Source organism: Fukomys damarensis, unplaced genomic scaffold (genome assembly GCF_012274545.1).
Source record: "Fukomys damarensis isolate Sample0158 unplaced genomic scaffold, DMR_v1.0_HiC HiC_scaffold_33, whole genome shotgun sequence".
Lineage (NCBI taxonomy): Eukaryota > Metazoa > Chordata > Mammalia > Rodentia > Bathyergidae > Fukomys > Fukomys damarensis.
Window position 1 is genome coordinate 15,624,414 of NW_022900945.1, and position 21,037 is coordinate 15,645,450.

General features: G+C 34.5%; 1 protein-coding gene across 36 annotated transcripts in view; it reads left to right on the forward strand.

The window, feature by feature from the left end:
• Positions 1-21,037, forward strand: part of Adgrl2 (adhesion G protein-coupled receptor L2) — a 221,892-nt gene that overhangs the window by 149,483 nt on the left and 51,372 nt on the right. For all 36 annotated transcript variants that reach the window (XM_033758421.1, XM_033758439.1, XM_033758440.1 and 33 more), the window contains exon 4: positions 15,770-15,879. In XM_033758421.1, coding sequence (XP_033614312.1) covers positions 15,770-15,879 — 110 coding nt within the window. The remainder of the gene's footprint in view (positions 1-15,769; positions 15,880-21,037) is intronic.

The window sequence follows — 21,037 nt, forward strand, 5'->3', positions numbered from 1 at the left end:
AATCCTGAGATACTCTCATCATTAATTTTTGGAATTCTGTACATATAACTTAAAATAATGTTTAAAAGAAACTTTTGCAATGAGATTGTGGGTTACTATGTGAATAAAAATATATATTTGAAAGATATGTATATAAAATATGTTGAGAGATGAGTAGACAATGGTCATAACCAATATTATTTGGCAAGTTGATTCAAGACATTTATATGTATATTGCCATTTATTTCAACTCTTGACAAGTAGACCTTTATTGGGCCATGATGATTACTGAATGTGAAATGTAACCAAGACTTTTATTCAAATATAATTTAAATATTCATCAAAGAGAAGTTATGCTTGAGACTGACAGAGACTATTAACATCAAAAAATATAATTAACTGCATTGGGTATCATGAAGCAGAGTTAGCCAAATAGCCAAGAGGTCTAATTGCTCTAGAGCTTTAGAAGCAATGGTTTTATTTTATGCTGTAGCTGTGGAATTAATAGTAATGTGGTTTCCTATGTGGGCCAATTAAAAGCTGCCTATTAAGGTTCATTGCTCTGTAGAAAACCCATTGAATATCACTTAGTAAACAGGATTGACATGTCAGTGTGTACAAGAAGATAAAATAGAATAAAAGCCATGGAAATGAGACGTCACATTAGAAGAACTGCCTTGGAAAACAATACCTTGAACTCTGTAGCAGGGGATGGGGTGTTCAGCCCTGATTCCTCTTTTTGGAGCTGGGCCTGTCTCCCAGCTGCCAGGACAGTGACCCTACCCGGGCTCACAGCTGAGTCTCCCGCCAGAACTGCCAGGAACAGGAGGATCTTAAAACCTTCTCTCCAGGGGCAGCATTGACTGAGAGACAAAGACTGGCCTCCTCGTCCTTTTGCTTCATTTCAGGCCATCTTGGAAGGGCACTGGAGTCCACTTTCTCCTACCCAAACCCTCTCTGTCATGGCCTCTCTAATAGTTTCAAGGACATTCCTACTACTCTGTTTCGTAGTCTACTTCATATGCTTCTCAGCCTCTCCCCCAAAAAGGCATTGATTCTAAATATAAAAGCAAAGCCTGACAGTGCTGTTGATGACGTACATTTTAGGAATCTGGCAATTACATGGAAACCAAAAATTATTAAAGCAAAACAAACAAACAAAACCTGTCCATTCAGGTGGCAAATTGACTTTTTGCCTTCTAAAAGTTCATCTCTGTCGTGTTATCTTTTCCCTTTTAATAAAGTAATATTTAGACTTTTGGCTCTCTTAAGCTTTTAGCTGAATGAAAAAGGAAAGCATTCTTGATTCAATCCCAAAGAGTTAGCCTTGCCTAGGCAGTAGAGGTTTTAAAATGGACAGCCATTCTAATGGCATTTTGACATTAATGAGGTTGCCGAAATGGAAAAGTTTAAGGGTCAAAGAGAAGAGCAGTAGAAAGAACATCTAGTGTTTGTTGCTTAATAATGACACATCAAATACGCTTAATAAATTGACCGTGATTTCTTTACATTAAATGCGTACTTTTATGTTGGTGTACTACTTTCAGCAATTGTAATTTTTGCAAATAAGATTAGTTCTAAAAATACTGAACCGAAATGTGCCATCCCAAAGAGTTTGTTAAAGAAAGCATCTTATTTAGTCGAACCTTTTGTAGTCCGTGAAAAATCTTAATATCTTCAGAGAGTTTAATGTGAACAGTGTCATCGTGTGTACAAAATGCCTATCGTCTGCAGTGATCAAGATGTTTTTCTGGTCATTCATTATTTAATACACTTACCCTGTTTAGATCTGTGGCATAAGAGTGCCTGCGAGCTTTCGGAGGCACACAGTTGTTTGCTGCTTCACAGCACACAGCCCTGTTCTCCCGAGCCTGCACATGGTGTCAGGGATATTTAAAGAACTTGCGTCTAACATTTATAGGTCTTGATGAGCTGAGCCTTTCAGACAAGTTGCTAATATGAAGCTAATTCAGACTACAAATGTAATACGGAATGGCAGCCTTCTGCCTTCGTCATAATATTTAAAAACCAACGTAATTGTTCCTACAAACTGTAAATCGGAACATTTTTAATATGGTTTATAAGGTTATAGAACCCTATGTGGTTTCTGAAAATCACATATTCTAGAGTTGATTTGTGCTCCTGACTGATTACTGAGTTATATGACTGGCAGGCTAATGTGCTCAGCACTGTCATATGAAAAACCAGTAAAAATAGACATTTGCAAGCATACAAACTGATATTTGTGGAGTTAACAAACTTTAAAACAGGGTACAGTACTGTGTGCATGGTACATGCTGCAGAGATTCTTAGCTGACCTCTCAGAGACACAATCTGGTGAGGAGGAGCTAAGTACAAAAGAGGATACCGAAATATCCCTGACTATACAGCAGACTTCCAATCCTGGTGGAGAAGAGAAAGTGGGGAGTGTTGGCTTGAGATGGGAAGATGTACTTTCGGGCAACACGGCTGTCTTTAACAGATTTATTCAACCTCTGTCCACATCCTTCCACATTTTCTTCCTGTAATGTCCACACCGAAAACGGCACTAGGGCTTGCTGGCCTTTGTGTTAATGCTGAAGCAGTAATGAGTTCATTCTTTGTACAGTGGAGATCAACAAGACAAAGTCTCATATACTTTGTGTTTTTTCTCAGCATATCTTTGAAAATCACATATTTAGGGTATTACTGTTTCCACAATTGTAGATAGTTTTACACCTAGGAAGTAGCACAGATATTATATTTGGCTTACTTTAGTACCAGAATCACATGTGGATATAGAATTACATTTTCCCTATCATGTATCTATCTTCTATCTAGCTTATCTATCTATCTGACAATTTCTTGCCTTTGTGACTGAGATACTGTGAAAAGATACCTCCCTTGATCTTTCCTTTTTTACTTTTTTCCCTTGAAGAGCTCTTCGGGTAATAAGCTGAAGAGTGAATGCGTATGAGTTGGTGTTCAGTTATCAAGAATGCCATCAGCAATGCCTTGTTGCTTTCTTATCAGCTACTTCCTGCTGTCAGCTTGGCACTTATTTCAATAGAAAAGGATTTGCCTCAAATGTAATGCCTTATTATATACAGCTAACATGGGGTTTTTAATTGTGCAAACACATGAGGTGCCTGCAGTGGTAGTCAATTTGATAAAAGGATTAGATTATGAATATTTTGTCATGATTAAAGATTAGTCCTGATTTATCAGAAGTAAGCTGGTGAAATTTGTTGTATATTTATCAGTCAGGTGAGACTTCATTAAATTTGAGGGAATACAAGCCACAAAGTATCCATCTCTTCATAAGTCTCTGATGAATTTGACTATTTATATTCAGACTATGGGTATTAAAGAGTGTTTTGGCTTTCTCCATTTGCTCTGCTGTTCAAACTGTCCCAAGAATCTGTGTTTCCAGCTTTTGGCTTTTATTGTTCTCCATCTCTTGTCTTACAAATAGACAGACAGACACTTATACAAAATGTCTACAGTTTTCTTTTTAAAGAGAATGACAAGACATACTGAGTTGCTCCTTACTAAAAGTACCAATAAACTTAAGAAAAAAAAGAACCTTTGATAAAATAGGAAAGAATAAGAATTCCAATGTAGAAAGTGTTGGGTGAGTACTTTTTTGCTGGAAATGGAACTCCGTATTTTGATGAATTTAAAAGATTTCTAACATCCAGAAGGAAGGTAAAACTTAAGGTCTTGGAAACGAGTAAAGGACAGTGCTTGAAACTTGACACAACAAAGTGCCCAGCTCTCTTTGGAGTGTTTGAGAAATAACATAAAACGAGTACATATGAAGTTTCTAGTTGAGTCCTTGACATGGGAAATTCTTGGTGAATTTAATTAACAGCTAAGATACAAAATATAGGTGAGATACAACACATAGCAGAATGTGATTAATTGTCAAAGTAATTTAGACTTTTACCGCTGTAGGGAAAAGAGAGAGGGGAAAAAGAGAGGCCACTTAGGTTAGGGTGATCAGTCATGAAGAGATTGATTCTTTTGGACCCATGTGGTTTCTGCTGGCTTTCTCAGTACCTGCAGGGCCAATGTTTTGTGTGCCCAAGTGGCCCTTCCTTCAGTATGAAAGAAGTCGCAAGGCCCCACTGGGAAATGGCAAACAGCAGGCCCTCAGGCCAGAAGCCCGGTATCCTAAAAGCTCCGATAACTTTCCACCTCAGGGTTCAAAGATCTGTCACATGAAGCTTACTAAGGAATAAATAGGTGGAGATGTGTCCGTGGTAATTTCTCAGTTTGGAGGTATTCTGCAAGTTTTGTCAGCTCGCCGGTGTGCTGGCTCTTTCAGATTCCACAGACATCACAGTGTTCAAAATCTACACAAAAAGGTCACCTCCACATTTCTTTCTTTCTTGAAACCAGTAGTGAGCTGTGCCCATGGAGTGGATGGAACAGTAGTGGAGTTGTTTTCTGAGGGTGTGGTTTGGGTATTTCAGCCAGATTTTCTGGGCCTTGTTTGTTCATCTATATTCGGGAGGGATTATAGTAGATCAGAGATTTTGACTGATTTCCTGGAGAAACACTCAGGTTGTGGAACGAGTGAGGTGAGGGGACAGGAGTGTCTGAGGTGCTTGCAGCAGAGTTGTAGCTGCCTCTGTTGCAGACCCCACTACCTCCCCACTTCTGGTCCAGTGTAGTGAAGCAGGTTTTGTGTTTGTTCTCTATGCAAAAATTGTTTTGACAGAGAACAGTTGTTGTCAAAATTTGATTCTAACCGAGTAGTACTGTAGTTGATGATAAATACTATTTCTGCTTATACTTTTTATTAGCATATGATTGCTGTGAAAATTTTAAAATTGAAATTAGTATCCACTATTAGAACAGAATATCTTTATGAAAATTCCTGTTGAGTTGGGATATAATTTTACCATGGGAGTAGAATCTAAACAATTAATGATAAGGTGATTCTGTTTCCATTGGGAAAAATGACAAAAGGAAACATAGCTCATGGTTTTTGTGGGGTGCAAACTGAAAATTAGACATTTGGTAGAGAAATACCTGTGGATTTTTTAAGTAATTGCCTACAACTTGGAACAAGTTTTCTCTTAATTACATTTACTATACATATTTCCCTTTCCCTACCAATTGGCTTATTGCTCAATTTATATTATTAAGATATTGCTCACTCAAATTCAGCCTTCTCACAAGATATTACCCTTATTTATGTTTATGTTCTTACGCATTTGCTTATGCACCATGTCAATATTTTGCTGCCAAAATACCTTAGAAGTTGTGTGAGGAAAATAAATTACTTCAAATTAAAAGGAATGATTAAAAAAGTCTCTTCAGCTGACAAGTTTGAAGAAATGTAATCCTTAGGAAAGAGACAGAATTCAGTTTTGATAATCGCTACTAGTGCTGTTGTGCCTCTTGTCGCAAAACCAGTTACTTACAGAATGAAGGGTAATTTTAATAAAAAATGGGACACTTCTTTTGGCTAAGTACTGTACCGGTGTTATAAATTTTGCATAGTTGCACATCGTTAAAAAGCCACACTGCCCAAGGTGTTAGGATTTTAATTGTGCACTTTGAGTTTGATTTGTGTGCTAAGTTTGTCAACATTTGCTGCTGCACTATAGTCAGTGAGCTCTGTAAGAATGGAGATTATTTACACTGGCGATCAGTGAGAATAGAAGTTTGTCTTATATTCATTATAATGTCGTCTAAATAGCATCCTACCTAATAACATCTTGAGAGTTAGAAAAAATACCTTATGGCATAATTTTCCTGTTTATCAAAATCCTATCCAAACCAAGGGAGTAATCGTTAATGTGAATTTAAAATAGCAGCCACACAAATCTAGTTTACTCCGTTTTGCCCTCTAAAACTCCTTTGACTTGCAGGTTCTTTTGCATTATTTCAAACTCTAATCCTCTGAGCGGGTAATTAACGGACCAGAAAAGCCATTTGTGGAAAAGAAGAGCCATAAGGGTGAAAAATATTTCTTCACTGAATGATCCTTAAGAAGTAAATAATTACAAACGGAAAAGATTTGGGATGACCAATCTAAATATGAGGATAATTAGGAGGAATAGAATATGAAAATAGAAATGCTTGGCATGTACAACAATTCTCATATCATAACAAAACTAATTAAATATTTAGAAACCAAAATCCCCTCACAATTTGAAGAAAAATAACTCACGACAAAAGGGTCTCTAACTTTGCAGATAATTAGCAAGGGTTACAAGAAGAAAAATCATTGCATATTGGTTCCAAGGCTTGGCAAGGTCATGTCTCATTACGTTGTGTCTTTTATGTAGTCTGGTAACAAGTTTCCTGCTAATTTAATCTAACTAGGGCATCCCATAGTGATTTCCCATCTCCCTTGTTAAAAATACGATGGTTTCTACAAGTGCAAACTGTAGTAGGTTAGTGTTTTTATAAATAATGGCTCTTATCGATGCAGGTTGCAATATTTTTTGAATTATTAAAAGTGAGGGTCTTGAAACAGAAGCAATATTTTTGAAATATTTTGAGTTTTACAGTTTTTATCCTCTCCTAAATTATCTTACTCCTTTCATTAAATAGTTAGACCTGATGACCCTGTGAATGAAAGTTAGTCTCAGTGGCATGCTTTGTAAATAAATACTTCTTATTTTGCTAATAAAAGCAAGCACATTTATGTTGAGTGTGCATTTCGGCAAACAAGAGATTTTGCACTGCATTAATAAGACGCCAAGTGAGTCAAGCCTAATTTGCATTAAACTGACCCTAAGGTCCAGTAAAAACTGCAAGGAATTTCAGAGGTCTCTAAAACACAGAAAGTTGTTTTTAGCACAGCATTGCCACTTCAAAATGCTTATTTTAATAATTAATGTGAAAATTTGAGGTGATTTTAGGAGTTTCCAAGATGCAAATTAACCATCAATATCAAAATATACATATTTTGTGGTTATAAATCCTGGCAGTGTTTTATTCATAGACAAATTGGTCATGGAAGTCTTGCTTTTTATGTCATTCCTGTTTTCAACATTTAGAAAATGGAATTGACAGCCTTCTAGAAATTGACTTACACAGGATTTCACTGTCAGGCTTTGTTGGGACACACAGTATTCTTTCTCAGTTGAATAGATTTATGTTCATATGTCAGTAGTACAAAAATGCGTTTTGCATTTTTATGATTGTTATGGATTTTTCTGCAGTTTTTTTATGTCTCAGATTTCAAAGATTTAATGACAGTGGCAATCCTAAAAAAAAAAAATCAGGATATTTAAAACTTTTGAAAATAATATATGTGAAATTACATGAAGAAAATTATTTTCTAATTTATATTTCTGTGCATGTACTGACATTGCAGCACATTACACTACAAATCTCGTGTAGTGGTAACGCCTTTTAGCAGTAATAATTTTAAAATACTTAAATATCCTATTGCCTAATGAGTCAAGTATAGTATGCTAATGTACATAAAGAATTAACTTCTCTATAATACTTAGAAATCAACTACCTGGCACAAGTTATTAAATAAATGATGAGAACCCAGTTATGTGACAAATGAGGACATTACTATAGAACAACTCTATTTTTGGCAATATTAATTACCCACCATTTAGCTTCTTAATGTTATGTTTACCGATCAATTAGTTAAAATCACAAATCTTCTTTGATAAATATTTACATAAACCAGGACCTACTTTCCCTTACAGAAATGTAGGTGATAAAAAAGCTTTTCATTATGAAATTTTTTTTAAGAGAAAAAGGTTTGATTTCACAGTCATTTACTTTATGTATCTGGAGAACAATTGTAACCCTGTGTCTTGAGCATAACTTCTCCCTGTTCCTTCTTTGTTTAATTTGCTTAAGCAAATCTGTTTGCATGGAGCTTACATTTTCCTGCTTTAAGGTCGTCTGCTTTGTTTTGTTTTGTTTTGGTACCAGGGATTGAACTCGGGACCTTACGCTTGTGAAGCAGATGGCAGCACCACTGAGCTAAATCCCCGGCCCAAGGTCATCTGCTTTGTATAGAACAATTTGTTCTACATTTGAAGGAAAACACGTTTTATAGATTCTTTGAAAGTGCTAGTATAGACGGAGAGGATGGAAGTAAAAGGGTACCTTTCTTTCCCCTAAATTGATAATCTATAGCTTAAGTGTTTATTATGGGCTTTCATGATACAAAACTTGGGTCCAAGTTGATAGAATTCTTTCAGAATCAGGTCCAGCTGATTGAAGCAGAATTGATGAGCTGGTGTTTATTTAACCACTTTTTTATTTACAGAGCAGAAAAAGCCAGGTGAACCATCTGCCATTTCATTTCTACAGAAATACTGACTGAGTTCTTATGTGCTAGGCATTTATCACCTCCAGTAATACTTTACTAATTACCAGCTTCTCTTTTCTTCTTCCCTTTAGTTTTCTCCCCCTCACTTTGTAGCGAGGTTTCTGTTTTTAACGTATATACTTGAACAATATCAAATGTATGGTTTGATGTTTGATTTATATTTGTGTCGTAATTGATGCTCAGGACTGAATGTCATTCCTATCCCGTTAATTAGACCATTGATTCGTGTTAAGTAACTCAAATATAGGAGTTCTGCTCATTTGGCGTATGTGATTAATTCATCAGTGGGTACGGCCCTGCTCTGCCAGGAGACTCCTGTGAATGCTCTGTTGTGTACTGGACCCAACTGCACGACATCCTGGCACCTGAACGCACTCCTTTCATCTCCAGAAAGTGAAAAAATGAGATTCATGCTAGATTGGGGGGGCAGACTTTTTATTTTAATATTCTATAATTGAAGTTTAAAAATAGCCAATGCCAATTACAGAAGAAAATCATCAAAGCAATTTGCATTGAACATAGACATTCAATAACAAACTACACGAATTCTAGAAGATAATTTCAAATTTAAGCAAACTTGAATTGCGTTTCTGTCATGATATTCTGAGCTTTTCTGTTGAATGCTAGAGTATTTGTTCGAGTTGGTAGATTTTGCATTTTTAATCTTCCTTAGAACTGTGGTGAATAATGGCCCCTGGCAGGAGATAATGAAATTTTCTTAATTTATATTTTCAAGTAGAAGCTTCAATTGAAAATGGCATCCTATGGCCTGGAGACACAGCTCTAGTGCAAGTTTCAGGGGAGCTGCAATAATAATGCAGCGCCATCGGTGACGGGGAACGACGGGACAGTAAGGAAGTAATTTAAGGAAGAAAAGAAAATGCACCAAAGCTTTATTCTAGCATATCTAATGATCTGCTGAAGATTCCCAATGGTTTTTGGAGCATGACTGGAGAAACTAATGTTATCTTGCCAAAACAGAAGCCCCTGCTTAATCAGCAGAACAAGATTATTGATTAAAACACCTCTCACAATAGATTACACATGGAACCTCATCTCCATACTTTGCACTTGGTAAAGTGTAATAATGAGCATAAGATAATCAAAAGAAGAGTAAAAGCAATTTGTTGAGCGTTGTACAATTCAAGATTAGAGTTGGAATAGAAACAAATTTGCATGAATAGTTGGCCTGTTTTTAAAGCTGTACACAGGAAAGAATACGCACAGAACGGGGACTACTGTGGAAAGGGGAAAGATGTTCTGCTTCTCTAACGTTTGCACATCTCGGTCCATTTTATATTGGGGCATCTTTATGAGTGTTTGCTGCGGTGGTGCTGGTGGTGGTAATTCATATTTATTGAGATTTACTTTCCAGGCATTATGCAGGGCTTTCCTGCCTGATCCTTTTACCTTAACAATACACTTCTAAAACTGGTATTACGTTTTATAGATGAGAAAGCTAAGGTCAAAAGGTTTAATGTATTCCTTAATGGATTCACAATTAAGCAAGCAGCCAAGTTGCAACTTAAACCTCCATTGTTTTTCTTTCTGATTTTTAAAACTCTGTGTTTTTAACACTCATCTTACAATCAGCAAATCATTTTGATTCTGGACAGAGTTAAACTTGTGCTGTATCTGACAAATAATATCTAAAGGGAAGGAGATCAAGAGGTGCGGGGCCTGTGGAGGGAGGAGAAGGAAAAGGGATGCAAAAAGGAGAGTCATTATTATGTAGTGCAAACATGTAAGAAAAAATAAAACTGGAAAAAGATCATGTCAAATTTTAAAAAGCATTATGCTGTAGTATTGTGTAATGGAATTTATTCTCAGATTATAATTAGCAGAGTGTATACTGTGCCACGTCTCCCTTGTTTTAAAAGATTTAGGAAAAGGAATTTATTTTTGTAAGTAGTTCCTTATCAGGGTTGCCCTAATTATTTTATTGGACCAAAAGATAATGTTTCTTCAAAAGACTGTTGTTATTCTGCGTATGAGATTTTTCTAAGTAATTTCATATACTACAGTATAAATTAAAATGTTTTTATAAAATGCTTTTTCAGCAGTTACACATTTTCTGAGGACATTGAATTTTAAAAAGTACTGTGGATACCCTAAAAGTTAATACTGAGATCTGAAAACATCAAAAGATGAAATGTACTGTTTATAATGCGTTTTATAATTTTTATAATGCTTTTTATAATTTTTCCTTTTGTTGTCTCCGTAATAGTGTATAGATATATCAGAAGATAAAATATAGTGTTTATAATACTTTGTAATCTTTTGAGATCTTTCAATTGTGATGGCATGTAGATACATTTGGTATTTCAAAGTCTCTTACATGTGGTGCATATTCCTAGGTAATATCATTAACTTTAAATATTTAATGTTTGCTAACCACAAAATAAATTGGTAGGCTATTTTTTATGCCTACAAAATGAATTGCACAATTAATCTCAAAAATTATTTGGGTTTTTCCCTTCATCTGTTAGAGACAGATATTCCATTTTGTTTCAATTACTTTTCTCTCCCATTTAAGGTAGAGAGATTATGGTTGGTGCCTATAATCCCAGCATTCGGGAAGCCTGAGGCAGAGGATAGCAAGTTCAAGTCTAGCTTGGGCAATTTAGTGACTTAATAAAACCTTGTTTCTAAATTTAAAAAGAAAAAATTTTAAAGGCTGTAGAGGTAGCACAGTGTGACATTCTGGTTCAGTCCTAAGTACTGAAAGAAATAAAAAAAAAAGGGAGTTTTAAATAATGCCTAAAATTCAATCTTTTGCTCCATTTTTTAATGAATTTTCCTCATTTTATTGAATTTAAAAAGTGTTACTCTTTTAGACCTATTTTAGATAAGATTTAGTATTTTGTGTTTGGATTTTGTGAATAAAATGTAAGTTTCGTAAGTATTTGTATCAGAAGTTATACCTTTATTCTAGTATTTTTAACATAATAAATTTACAAAATGTTTATTATTGGATTTTTTTTAATTATGTGTGGAATTACATTGGTGAGTGTGGCATTGTATGTATACTTTACACTAGTTAAGAAGAGTAAAGGAATAAATCTATTAATATGGTAGTCAGAAGTTAGCAGACCAGAAAAAATACACAGAAATCATATCTAGGTGATTGTTTGGCAACACCTTAAAATTCATCATGAGAAATAATTAAACCCTTTTGTTTTGCATGTCAAATTTGGGAGGTTTCTAAAGGTGGTTAAAATAATAAAAATGATTAAATATGTAGAATTTGAGACTGGGTGCCTAAATCCTTTTAAATTTATTTTGTAGTTATTAATTTGTGAATTGTACACCAAAAATTGATAAGCTATTATTTGTAGGACATGTTTATACTCCTGAATTTTCTTTAATAAAATTGTATTTATTACCTTCTGGGAGCCACTTTATTAAAATCTTTTTGGGTATGTCGTCAAAGGTTAAATCTACAAAAATTATTAGTGATGATAATGGTGGATCATATTTTCCAGTTTTTGTAAATTTCATTCTCTTCTGGAACAGTATATTTTTACCTATTGTTCAAGATTTTTATTTTCAAGTAGTGATTGGAATGTTCACTAGCTAGCAGACTTTTAGGAAAGATAGTGCTTTCCATCTTATCTCATAAGATATGGAGGCATATATGCAAAATTATGCATTCACATATATGTACTTAAATGTTAGACTTATTTTGGCTCCCATGTCAGGAATTGATAATTAGATGAATTGCTCACAATCAAAGCAACTAAGACCGTTGAATCTTACAGTTAAAATTGGAAAGAAGGTGTGTTAGCATTTTAAACTCCTACATACTTCGTTTATAAATCAAATCCATCACCCTTTTTTTTTTTTGTTTCACATGCACTACATTTTGTGGAGGAAAAGCATGCTCTGTAGTACATACTCATTATTTTACTAATTCCTAACAAGCCTTCTGTTGGTGCCAGTACGGGTCTGAGGCCCACAGTTTGAAAATCACTACTCCACTTATACTAATGTGTCTCTGCATTTTTATAAATACAAAATACCATAAGATCCATTTTGGGGAACTTTAAATACTGACTATGTCTAGTGACTATTTCTTTGTGATGAATTTAACTGTACAAAAAAATGTAAGTTACTATTACAGTAAATCCACATATAGTTATCAATGTGGATTGATACTTTATTAATAGAACGATAACTTCTCTGATTAATCTTTTTGTGTAGGGGAGAGAACGTCATGCCAGGAACTATGCTCAATAATGAGACTAACAAACTACTAAACGTGTCTTCTTTCTTGGCTTAGGTCTTTTTATCTTCATTAGAATGAAAACTTGAACCTGAGCCCTTGGTGGAAATTTGCTTTTGTGGCTAAGTAATTGCCTTCTCTTTCTTCCTCTTTTTAAATGATAGTAATTTACAGTTTTAGAATCTTAACCTATTGACAAAGGAATCATCAGGTTTTTTAAGCATTAACAGCTTACACTGGACCACTTCCTTCCCCTTTGAGTGATCACATTTATCCTATTTAAAAAACTTGAGGCTGCTTGTTTCATTCATAAAGAAATACACGGGTTTTTTTTTAATTTTCACAATTTAGTCCTCTAAAATTTTAGATTCATCTTCATGAATCCATATGCTGATATGCTCAGCACTGATTTTATATTTTTTAATAATGGAGTCCTTTCTGTAGGCCTTTTACTACATTAATCCAGTCTTCTCAAGATTAACTTGTTGTACTTCACATATATGTATCTGTGTGTATATCAGGAATATATGTGTATCAATAATTTCAAAATGTAAGTTGAACATTTTTAATATTTTAGAAGACTATGATTCTAGATATTTATATGCATCTGCAGGAACTCCATGAAGCCTGCTTCCTTTTCATTTAAACTGAGATTATAATCATAACATTAAATAAGATATTATTTACTGCCTTCAAATGAGTGCTTTGTATGATGTGATTATTTAAAGAAATAAAAAAATTATGTAATTACTATAAACTATCATAATCAATTTCAACATAAATTTGAGCTTATAATTGTGTTTAGAAGGTTAATTCAAAGTTGCTCAGGAAAAGATGAAGTAGGAGCAGTTAATTTTTCATTTTATGGGTTTGATCTTCCTACCAAAATGGAACACGAAACTGGAATGGTCATCTTTTCTTGTAAAACATACTGTGACATTTCTCAATGTCACATGAAAGGTTTGTCATCCCATACTAAAATCTTAATTGTTTATTTTATTACTTCTATGAGGTAGGGGAAATTTCCATGTATGCTTTATTTTAAGAAAATGACATAAATTCTGAAATCTTTTGAGCTATTTCCTCTTTTACCTTGGTCCAAAATGCTAGTGCTGTCGGTCCATTTCAGCTGGGGAAAGAAGCCCCTTTCTCTTATACCTGTGTCTAATTTGAAGATGTGACTGGAGCCTTCAGCACAGAAAGGGGTAATGAGGTGTATGAAAAGTTTTCCCACAAGTGCAATTGCCATTTTGTGGGATTTTTATAACTATTTCCACACCATTGGAAACAGAAGAATTGAGTTGAATGGTCATAAAATGTATACCAAGAGAGGGATATTTGACTCAGAGAAGTTTATATTTCTTTGTATCTGAGATACATGAGGTGAGATAAAGTGAAGATCCTCGTAGGTATAAATAAATTCAAGAAAGGAAATAAAAAGACTTTAGTGTTTGATGAGGACCAGTTAGTGATTGCAGATTCATGGGAGATAAACCAGTTTTTAAAAAGCAATGAGCTCTCTTGTTGCTGCACAGTTTAAGAAAGATGCTAAAGGAAGCATCAGAATTATGCTTCTACATTTGTTGAAATATTAGGTATAGTGAACTATGATGCAATATTAAATCTACTTCCATTTTACATTTCAAGATATAAACAAAACTGTTTTATGTTAAAATAATTCATTTACACTAGGTGATGAGCCACTGGACAATTTCCTCAAATGAGTGAACTAATTTAAGAGAAATATGGAAGAATGAAAAGCCACGATTTTACAGAGGACTGTGACATTACAATATTTGCCCTTTCCATGTCCTTGAGAGTTATAGTATACAGTAGCACACTGTGTTATACAATAATCCAGATAGACATCAGTACTCTTTTAACATTTGCTTGAACAGGAATAATTTATTTAATTTGTTATAATTTATTTAACCTTTAGAGCTTACTTGAAGTTCATTTTGTGTATTTTGAATTAGAAAGTGTACCTATTTAATTATATAGAAGTTTTCACACTTTGTGTGTTTAAAAAAAATAACCAACCCAGTTCTGAGTTGAAGCGGCACCTTCGTATATGAGCTTACATCCTTGTCCTCTTTAGTATGATTCTGCGTCCACTTTTTTTTTTTTTTTTTTCCTTTGGTGAATTCTGTGAGAAACTGGGCTGAATTTTCAGAATTCTTTATGGTGCTGTTTTGTAGTTCAGTTATTGTATGTAGTACAGCGTGTATGGTATTCAAATTGTTAAATAAATGTCCTTATAATGCCCTTGTTCCGCTTGCTTTACCTTCTTAATGTATGCCCTCTCCGAACACATAGGAAAGTCCCTCCAAACATTCCATTTCATTGGGTTGTAATCAAATTATAAAGGAAATAGTTTTCCTGCCTTTACCAAGCTTCTATAAATACCATCTGGACCAATTATAGAACTTAAATAAAATACCTTGCCTAGAAGTCTGAGACTTTTGATGACTTTAATGAAACAACAAAAACCCAAGACTGTCCTTTCATAGAATTATATATAGGATTTTTTTTTATGTTAGTAGCATGTTTTAAATACTGAAGGTCAGGGTGTACTGACAGAGAGGGACAGAGGTACAGTCATAACACTGACGGTAGGAGCGCATTGCTCTGTGAACAGTAACAACAATCTGTAGGCGCGTGGTATGTTCAGGGACTGCGCAGTGTTTTCAGTGCATTCTATCTTGCGGGCTCTAACACTGAGGTGAGATCTACTATCTTGGCATCTGCTACTCAAGATGTAGATGGTGCCTGTAATAGAAAATTTAACACCAAGTGGCATTTACAGGATAAAATTAAACTCTTGTCTCCCCATTTGTTTTAAGGTAAGGTGTTGCCAGAACTTCTTGCTCAGCTGTTCAGTTTATGATTCTGTGTTTCTGTTTGTAGTCTTCTTTTTAATATTAGTGACTTCAATTTATAAGTCTGTCATCAAGTAGCCTGGTAAGTTTTTCTTCCCCGGTATATATATATTGGATGTATCAAAAATACAAATTGAATCATAATAAAAAACTATCCACTTTTTTAATCTTTACTAACAATTTAGCGTGCCACATTATGCAGAGATGAAAGTATAAAGCAAATACAACTTTTGTAACTATCCAATAATGTAGAACAACCTGATGGCAGTTGAAATTTTTCACTTTCTGCACATAGTTACTTGCAAAAGTACAGATTGGTTCTATGTTTCTTAAGCAAAAAGTAAACCACATTGCAAAACTTTGGTTCCTTCTGTTTTCCAGGTGCAACAATCGAACACAGTGTATAGTAGTTACTGGGTCAGATGTATTTCCTGATCCATGTCCTGGAACATACAAATATCTTGAAGTCCAGTATGAATGTGTCCCTTACAGTAAGTACGAAGTTCATACTTTTTCATGTTCTCCGGCATTCCTCATTGATGCTGAAAGACTACACATGTGAAAGAAGCATATGTTTTATGGCCTACGAAACCATTATGCACACAGAGCACTAACAGACTCGGGACTCCAATTAGCTTCATGAAGTGTGGAAGGAAGCCATAGTGCAGTGCTGGCCAAGTGTCTGTCTGTGTTCTTAAGTGTTTGGCTTTTAAGGCTAGTGTTTTTCCAGAAAACAAACTTGAATTAGCTATTCAATAGGGTAGATGGAAATCTGTACTTTTGCCCAATACCAGTTGCTGACAAATTGGTTTGGCTCACAGTTTTCTAAAGAAAGAATTGACTTCAGTTTTAATCGTGAGCTATTTGAATGGCTACCTGCTGTCCCTGGTAACTTCAGTGCCCGGTAAAAGCTACTGTTGCAGAAACTGAGGCAAGTGTTAACTGTTTGAAGGGAGCATTTTCTTACTGGGTTCAGTGATGGAATCTTAATGCTTAAAAAAAGGAAGCTGAACAAAATCTCTTGCACATACTTGTGTTTTTCATTTTATAACATAATTTTTAAGATCTTACAGAGGAATATTTGAAATTCATTAGAAATTTTTATTGGTAGGTTCTGGGTGATAGTCTAACTCTGTGTAGTTTTCCTTCCAATCTAAGAATGTATAACTCTTTATTTATACAGTCATTTTGATTTTTTTAAAAAAAAATTAACATTTTGGGCAATTTAAAAGTTTGAATGTATTACCTAATTTTCACAAGCTACTTTGGGAATATTGTCTCTTTTACTTTTTAAATTGGAAAAACAAAAAGTCATTCCATGTTAATTCATAGCCATTTGAAATTGAAAGTATTCTAGCCGCACCACCCCAATTGATTTGAAGCAGTTTTTGTACACTTTCTTCTTAAAAAATCAATTGGAGCATAGTGCTATAGCAAAACCCCACACACTTGGGAAATTGAGGCAGGAGGATCTCTTTGAGGCCACCCTGGACAGCATAGCAAGATCCTGTCTCAAGAAAACAAAACACCAGGGGGCCGTCTTTGGATACATTGTGTCCAAAATGGTAACAGCACATTCCTACACTATTGTGAAGGCATCTTCTCTGCCACAGTTTTGGTAAATTTTGATAAATTGGCTTTTTGTGGTATCAGTTAAAGGCCAAACACAGATGACCTTTCCCTTTCATCCCTGCTCTGTGTTCTGTTCCTGTGTTACAGTGAAATGGATGCTTTCCATGTTTTCAGTATTTTCTATACCATTTGTAGGACTGGAAGCCTGCTGAGTGCACCGATCTTTATGCCATTTTTCCTGTGTGTAGTGTCGGTGGTGGCTTGTGTAATCATTCTTTTGTGCCACTAAGGAGCATTGTATTCATGAGCTAACCAGAATTTTATCCCATAAAGTCCCTTTCACTTGAATTCAGCATGGTTTCTGTCCTCAAGTTAGAGAAGGAATACAGCATCCATTCCCAAACAGTGGAATCAGTCAGAGCTGCCAAGAATTGGGTCTTTCTGCAGCCAGTTCCTGTCACCTAGTCTATAGACCAAGAGCAGTGTAATATTATTTTCAGACTCTTAAGTAATTTCTTACTCTGTTATGAAAGAAAAAAGTGGATATCTTCTGGAACATCTAACTTTCAAAATTTTTACTTTTTCAGTTCTCCAGAAGTATTGTACATTGTGCACTACGCTTGCAAATAGCTATCCTCAGAGAAGTATTTGTTCTTTTTAGTTTTTGTCCTTTAAAACAGAAAGTAAACCCAGTAATTAATTTGCTGTTACCTTTCTAGATGTCTGCACGAGGCAGAAATAAGTCTTTGGCTTTGTTTTTAAGCCACTTCTTGCTGAAGAATAGAAGTAATTATAATTCCTATATACCGTAGTGTAGTGACACACTATGAAATTATATGATTTCAAATAATATGCAAAGTTAATGCAAAGGGTCTTTGGATTATTCTAATCTTAATGTAGGACTGTATATTTCTTAATTCTTGCTATTTTCTTATCCTTTTGATGTCCTCATGCACCTGTCCATTTATATCCATTACTTCCAATGACTTTTATTTTAAGCCTCTAGCTCTCACTTTGCCATTGTTATAATAACGTATTTGTACTTCATAGCATTTCATACCCCCTAGAGGCTTTGCTTAGTTAATAAAAATTGTCACCATCAGATAACAATATCGCTTTTGTACAACTTGGCTTTTTGTCAGTTTCTATCCACAGCAAATCCTCCCATATCTTATGGCTCACACATCCTAAACTGTTTTATCCTGTTATAAAAACAGTTTCAGAAATTTTCTATGACTTCAGAAAACTTTTTAATAAATTTGCTCAGCAGAGTATGTTAGAAACAGTGCTGTTTGATTTGCTGAAACATACTTATAAACACATATGCATCACAAGTGACTTACACAGCCCAGATAGTATCTGTGTCAAAATACATGCACGTGGAGCTTTCTCTATTGTTGATAGAATGTTGGGGACTGCATGCATGTGCATTTAAAAGAAGTCATAGAATTGGGGAAGATAAGTGAGAGAAATCCATTTAGAATTTTTCATCCTACAGACTGGATCTGTACTTGTTTTTTGTGCCCTCTTACTTCAAATTATCATTTTATATATAAGGAGTACAGCATAATATTAGCTACCAGTTTTATTTGTGGAGAAAATGCCTTTATTAAGGATTGATGACATCCTTATCAATGAATAAACATGTGAGATTATTAAAAATGAAATAGTGTGTCACTGCAGACACAGAGTATGTAGGCCGTGGTTAGTCTGGATCAATTTCTTGTCTTGCATATCTGTGTAGTCCTCCACTGATGTTGGTGGGTCCTGTACGTGTGTGTTTGGTTTATAGAAAAATAAATGTGTTGTTACAAGTTAATTCATACAGTCTCAAGATTAAGTTGCAGTATATATTTGGCATGTGCTAAGAATGCTCATTTCCTTAGTTTGCTGCATTTTAAAATATTTTTATGGTTGCTAGAATTTTTTCTGATTCAGTAGTTTTCTGTCTTTTGGGTTTTCTTAAATACCATTATGGAGAGATTTCTTTTTGTTTATACGCTCTGTATTGTAACACCATCAGTCACCCAACGCTTTTGTTTTTATATTTGAGTGCTATATATCTGTTTAATCAGAATTGTACAAGCTCATGTCAATTTTATTTTCCTTTAATGCAAATAAAATAAGTTACTTTAGTTAAATCCCAGATAAATGAAGCCTTCTTTATTTGATAATTTGCTCAGTAACTGCACTGTTGTTTTTAGCATAACAAATAAATACGGTCCAGCCAAGTTCAGTGAATGGGAAACACAAAGTATACCTCTGCAACTTTTACTGAGTAACATTTAACAATTTATTATTCCCATTCTTTACATTTATTTATTTTAGTAAAATCACCCTTTCCTTGGGTGGGGGGAAGTGCAGCTGTCTATAAAAATAGTCTGAGGAGTCACAGCACTAATAATGATTTCTCTTACCCTCATTCTTCTACCACACCCTTTCATTATTCATTGTAAGCAGGTATAATATTTGCTCTTGACAGAAGAGTACTTTTAGGACAAGTATGTTTCCTAAGACAGTAACACTGAATTCCTTCTGATTGCCAGATGTAGTCAGAATTACATGCTGTAGAGCAAGTATGTTTCCTGAAAGTGTTCAACAGGCCAAGTTGGTTAGTGGAGACTGTGTGGCTTTAATGCAGAAGTTGATATTCTGTTTCTATGGCAAAAATGTTTGCAAAGGTATTTCAGAAGGTCAATATTTAATCTTTATGAATATTTGCACTTTAAATTTTGACCCAGCTAATTTCTTAATGAAATATGCAACTATATTTCAAGTTTGGAGATACAGTAGGAGCCTACCCCGATGCATTTTAATATCGAAGAGAGAAAAACACAGGCATCAATCTAGTCATGTTTATAAAATTCAGGCAACATACTTCAAAGTGTACGTTGGATCTCTAAAATACGACTCTGTGATTTCTGAATATCAGAGTACTATTTCCCAACAAAGATCTTACATACCACCCTTCCTAAGTGTATAATCCATTTTTTTTAAACTTATAAAGTTTTTGTTTTTGTTTTTGTTTTACTTCATAAAACTCTACTAATCAGGTTTGCTTTATGAAAGAATTTATCTTTTATGGGGTCTGTGGAGTCAAGGTATTTGCTTTGAATGCTCTGTATGATTGTTGCATGCTGGCTTGCTTTCTGTGTCAATTAATGATAGTAGAAAATGTCATAATAAGCTAACCATAACTCTTTCTTCCTTTTTCTCCTTGCCTACTGTGCTTGCTTTTCCCTTGTATGTATTTTGCTTACTTTTTTTATAGATTTAGTATTATAAGTTTGATGTATATTCCATAGAAAATTAAATAAGAATTTTGTAATACAAAGCATATGTAGATCTAAGTAAATTAATTTACCAACTGTTAATGGGCAAGATAACCATTATCTTATGTGATGCTTCAAAAATCCCTACTGGGGCTGAAGGAAATTATATATTCCGGGAAAGGAGGCATTTGTTTTAATGTTTAAAATGTCTTTTTCTGGAAGGAGGACTAAATGCCCAAATGATTGAAACATTCTGAGATACATATTTAAATCTTCTGTCGTACATAAATAGCTTTGAGGAAATGTAACTCTATTATTGAACTTGACCTCAACTCTGAAATTGAGTGACTTTTTGCAATGTATTTCCCTGTTGTTGTACTTTTGTAAATGTAGTCAGTTTGGTAATTGAGTTTGCATAAGATAAAAGGGGGCGGTACACTTGTGCATGCATTTATGTCTGTATCCATACCTAAAGGAGAACTTGATAAGAAAGCTGAGTGACTCTGGAAAGGCAGGAGTATGTATAGCATGCATTAGTGAGGAGTTTCATTATTTATTCAGGTACACTAAGTGAAGCAACATGCCAACATATTTGTATTGCCTCCTTAATCTGCTAAAATGATTGATCCATGTTCTTTTACGTAACTTTAGAATCTCTCTCCTGCTAGGTTTTCCTGTGTGTTTTTCTCTTTATCCAAAGTAGTACAGCTACGTATTCTTCCTATATTTAGCATCTATTACGATTTCAATCTTAGACTAATAGTCAATTTATTTTAATCTTTTTTCTTTTTTCCTTGCACCTTTT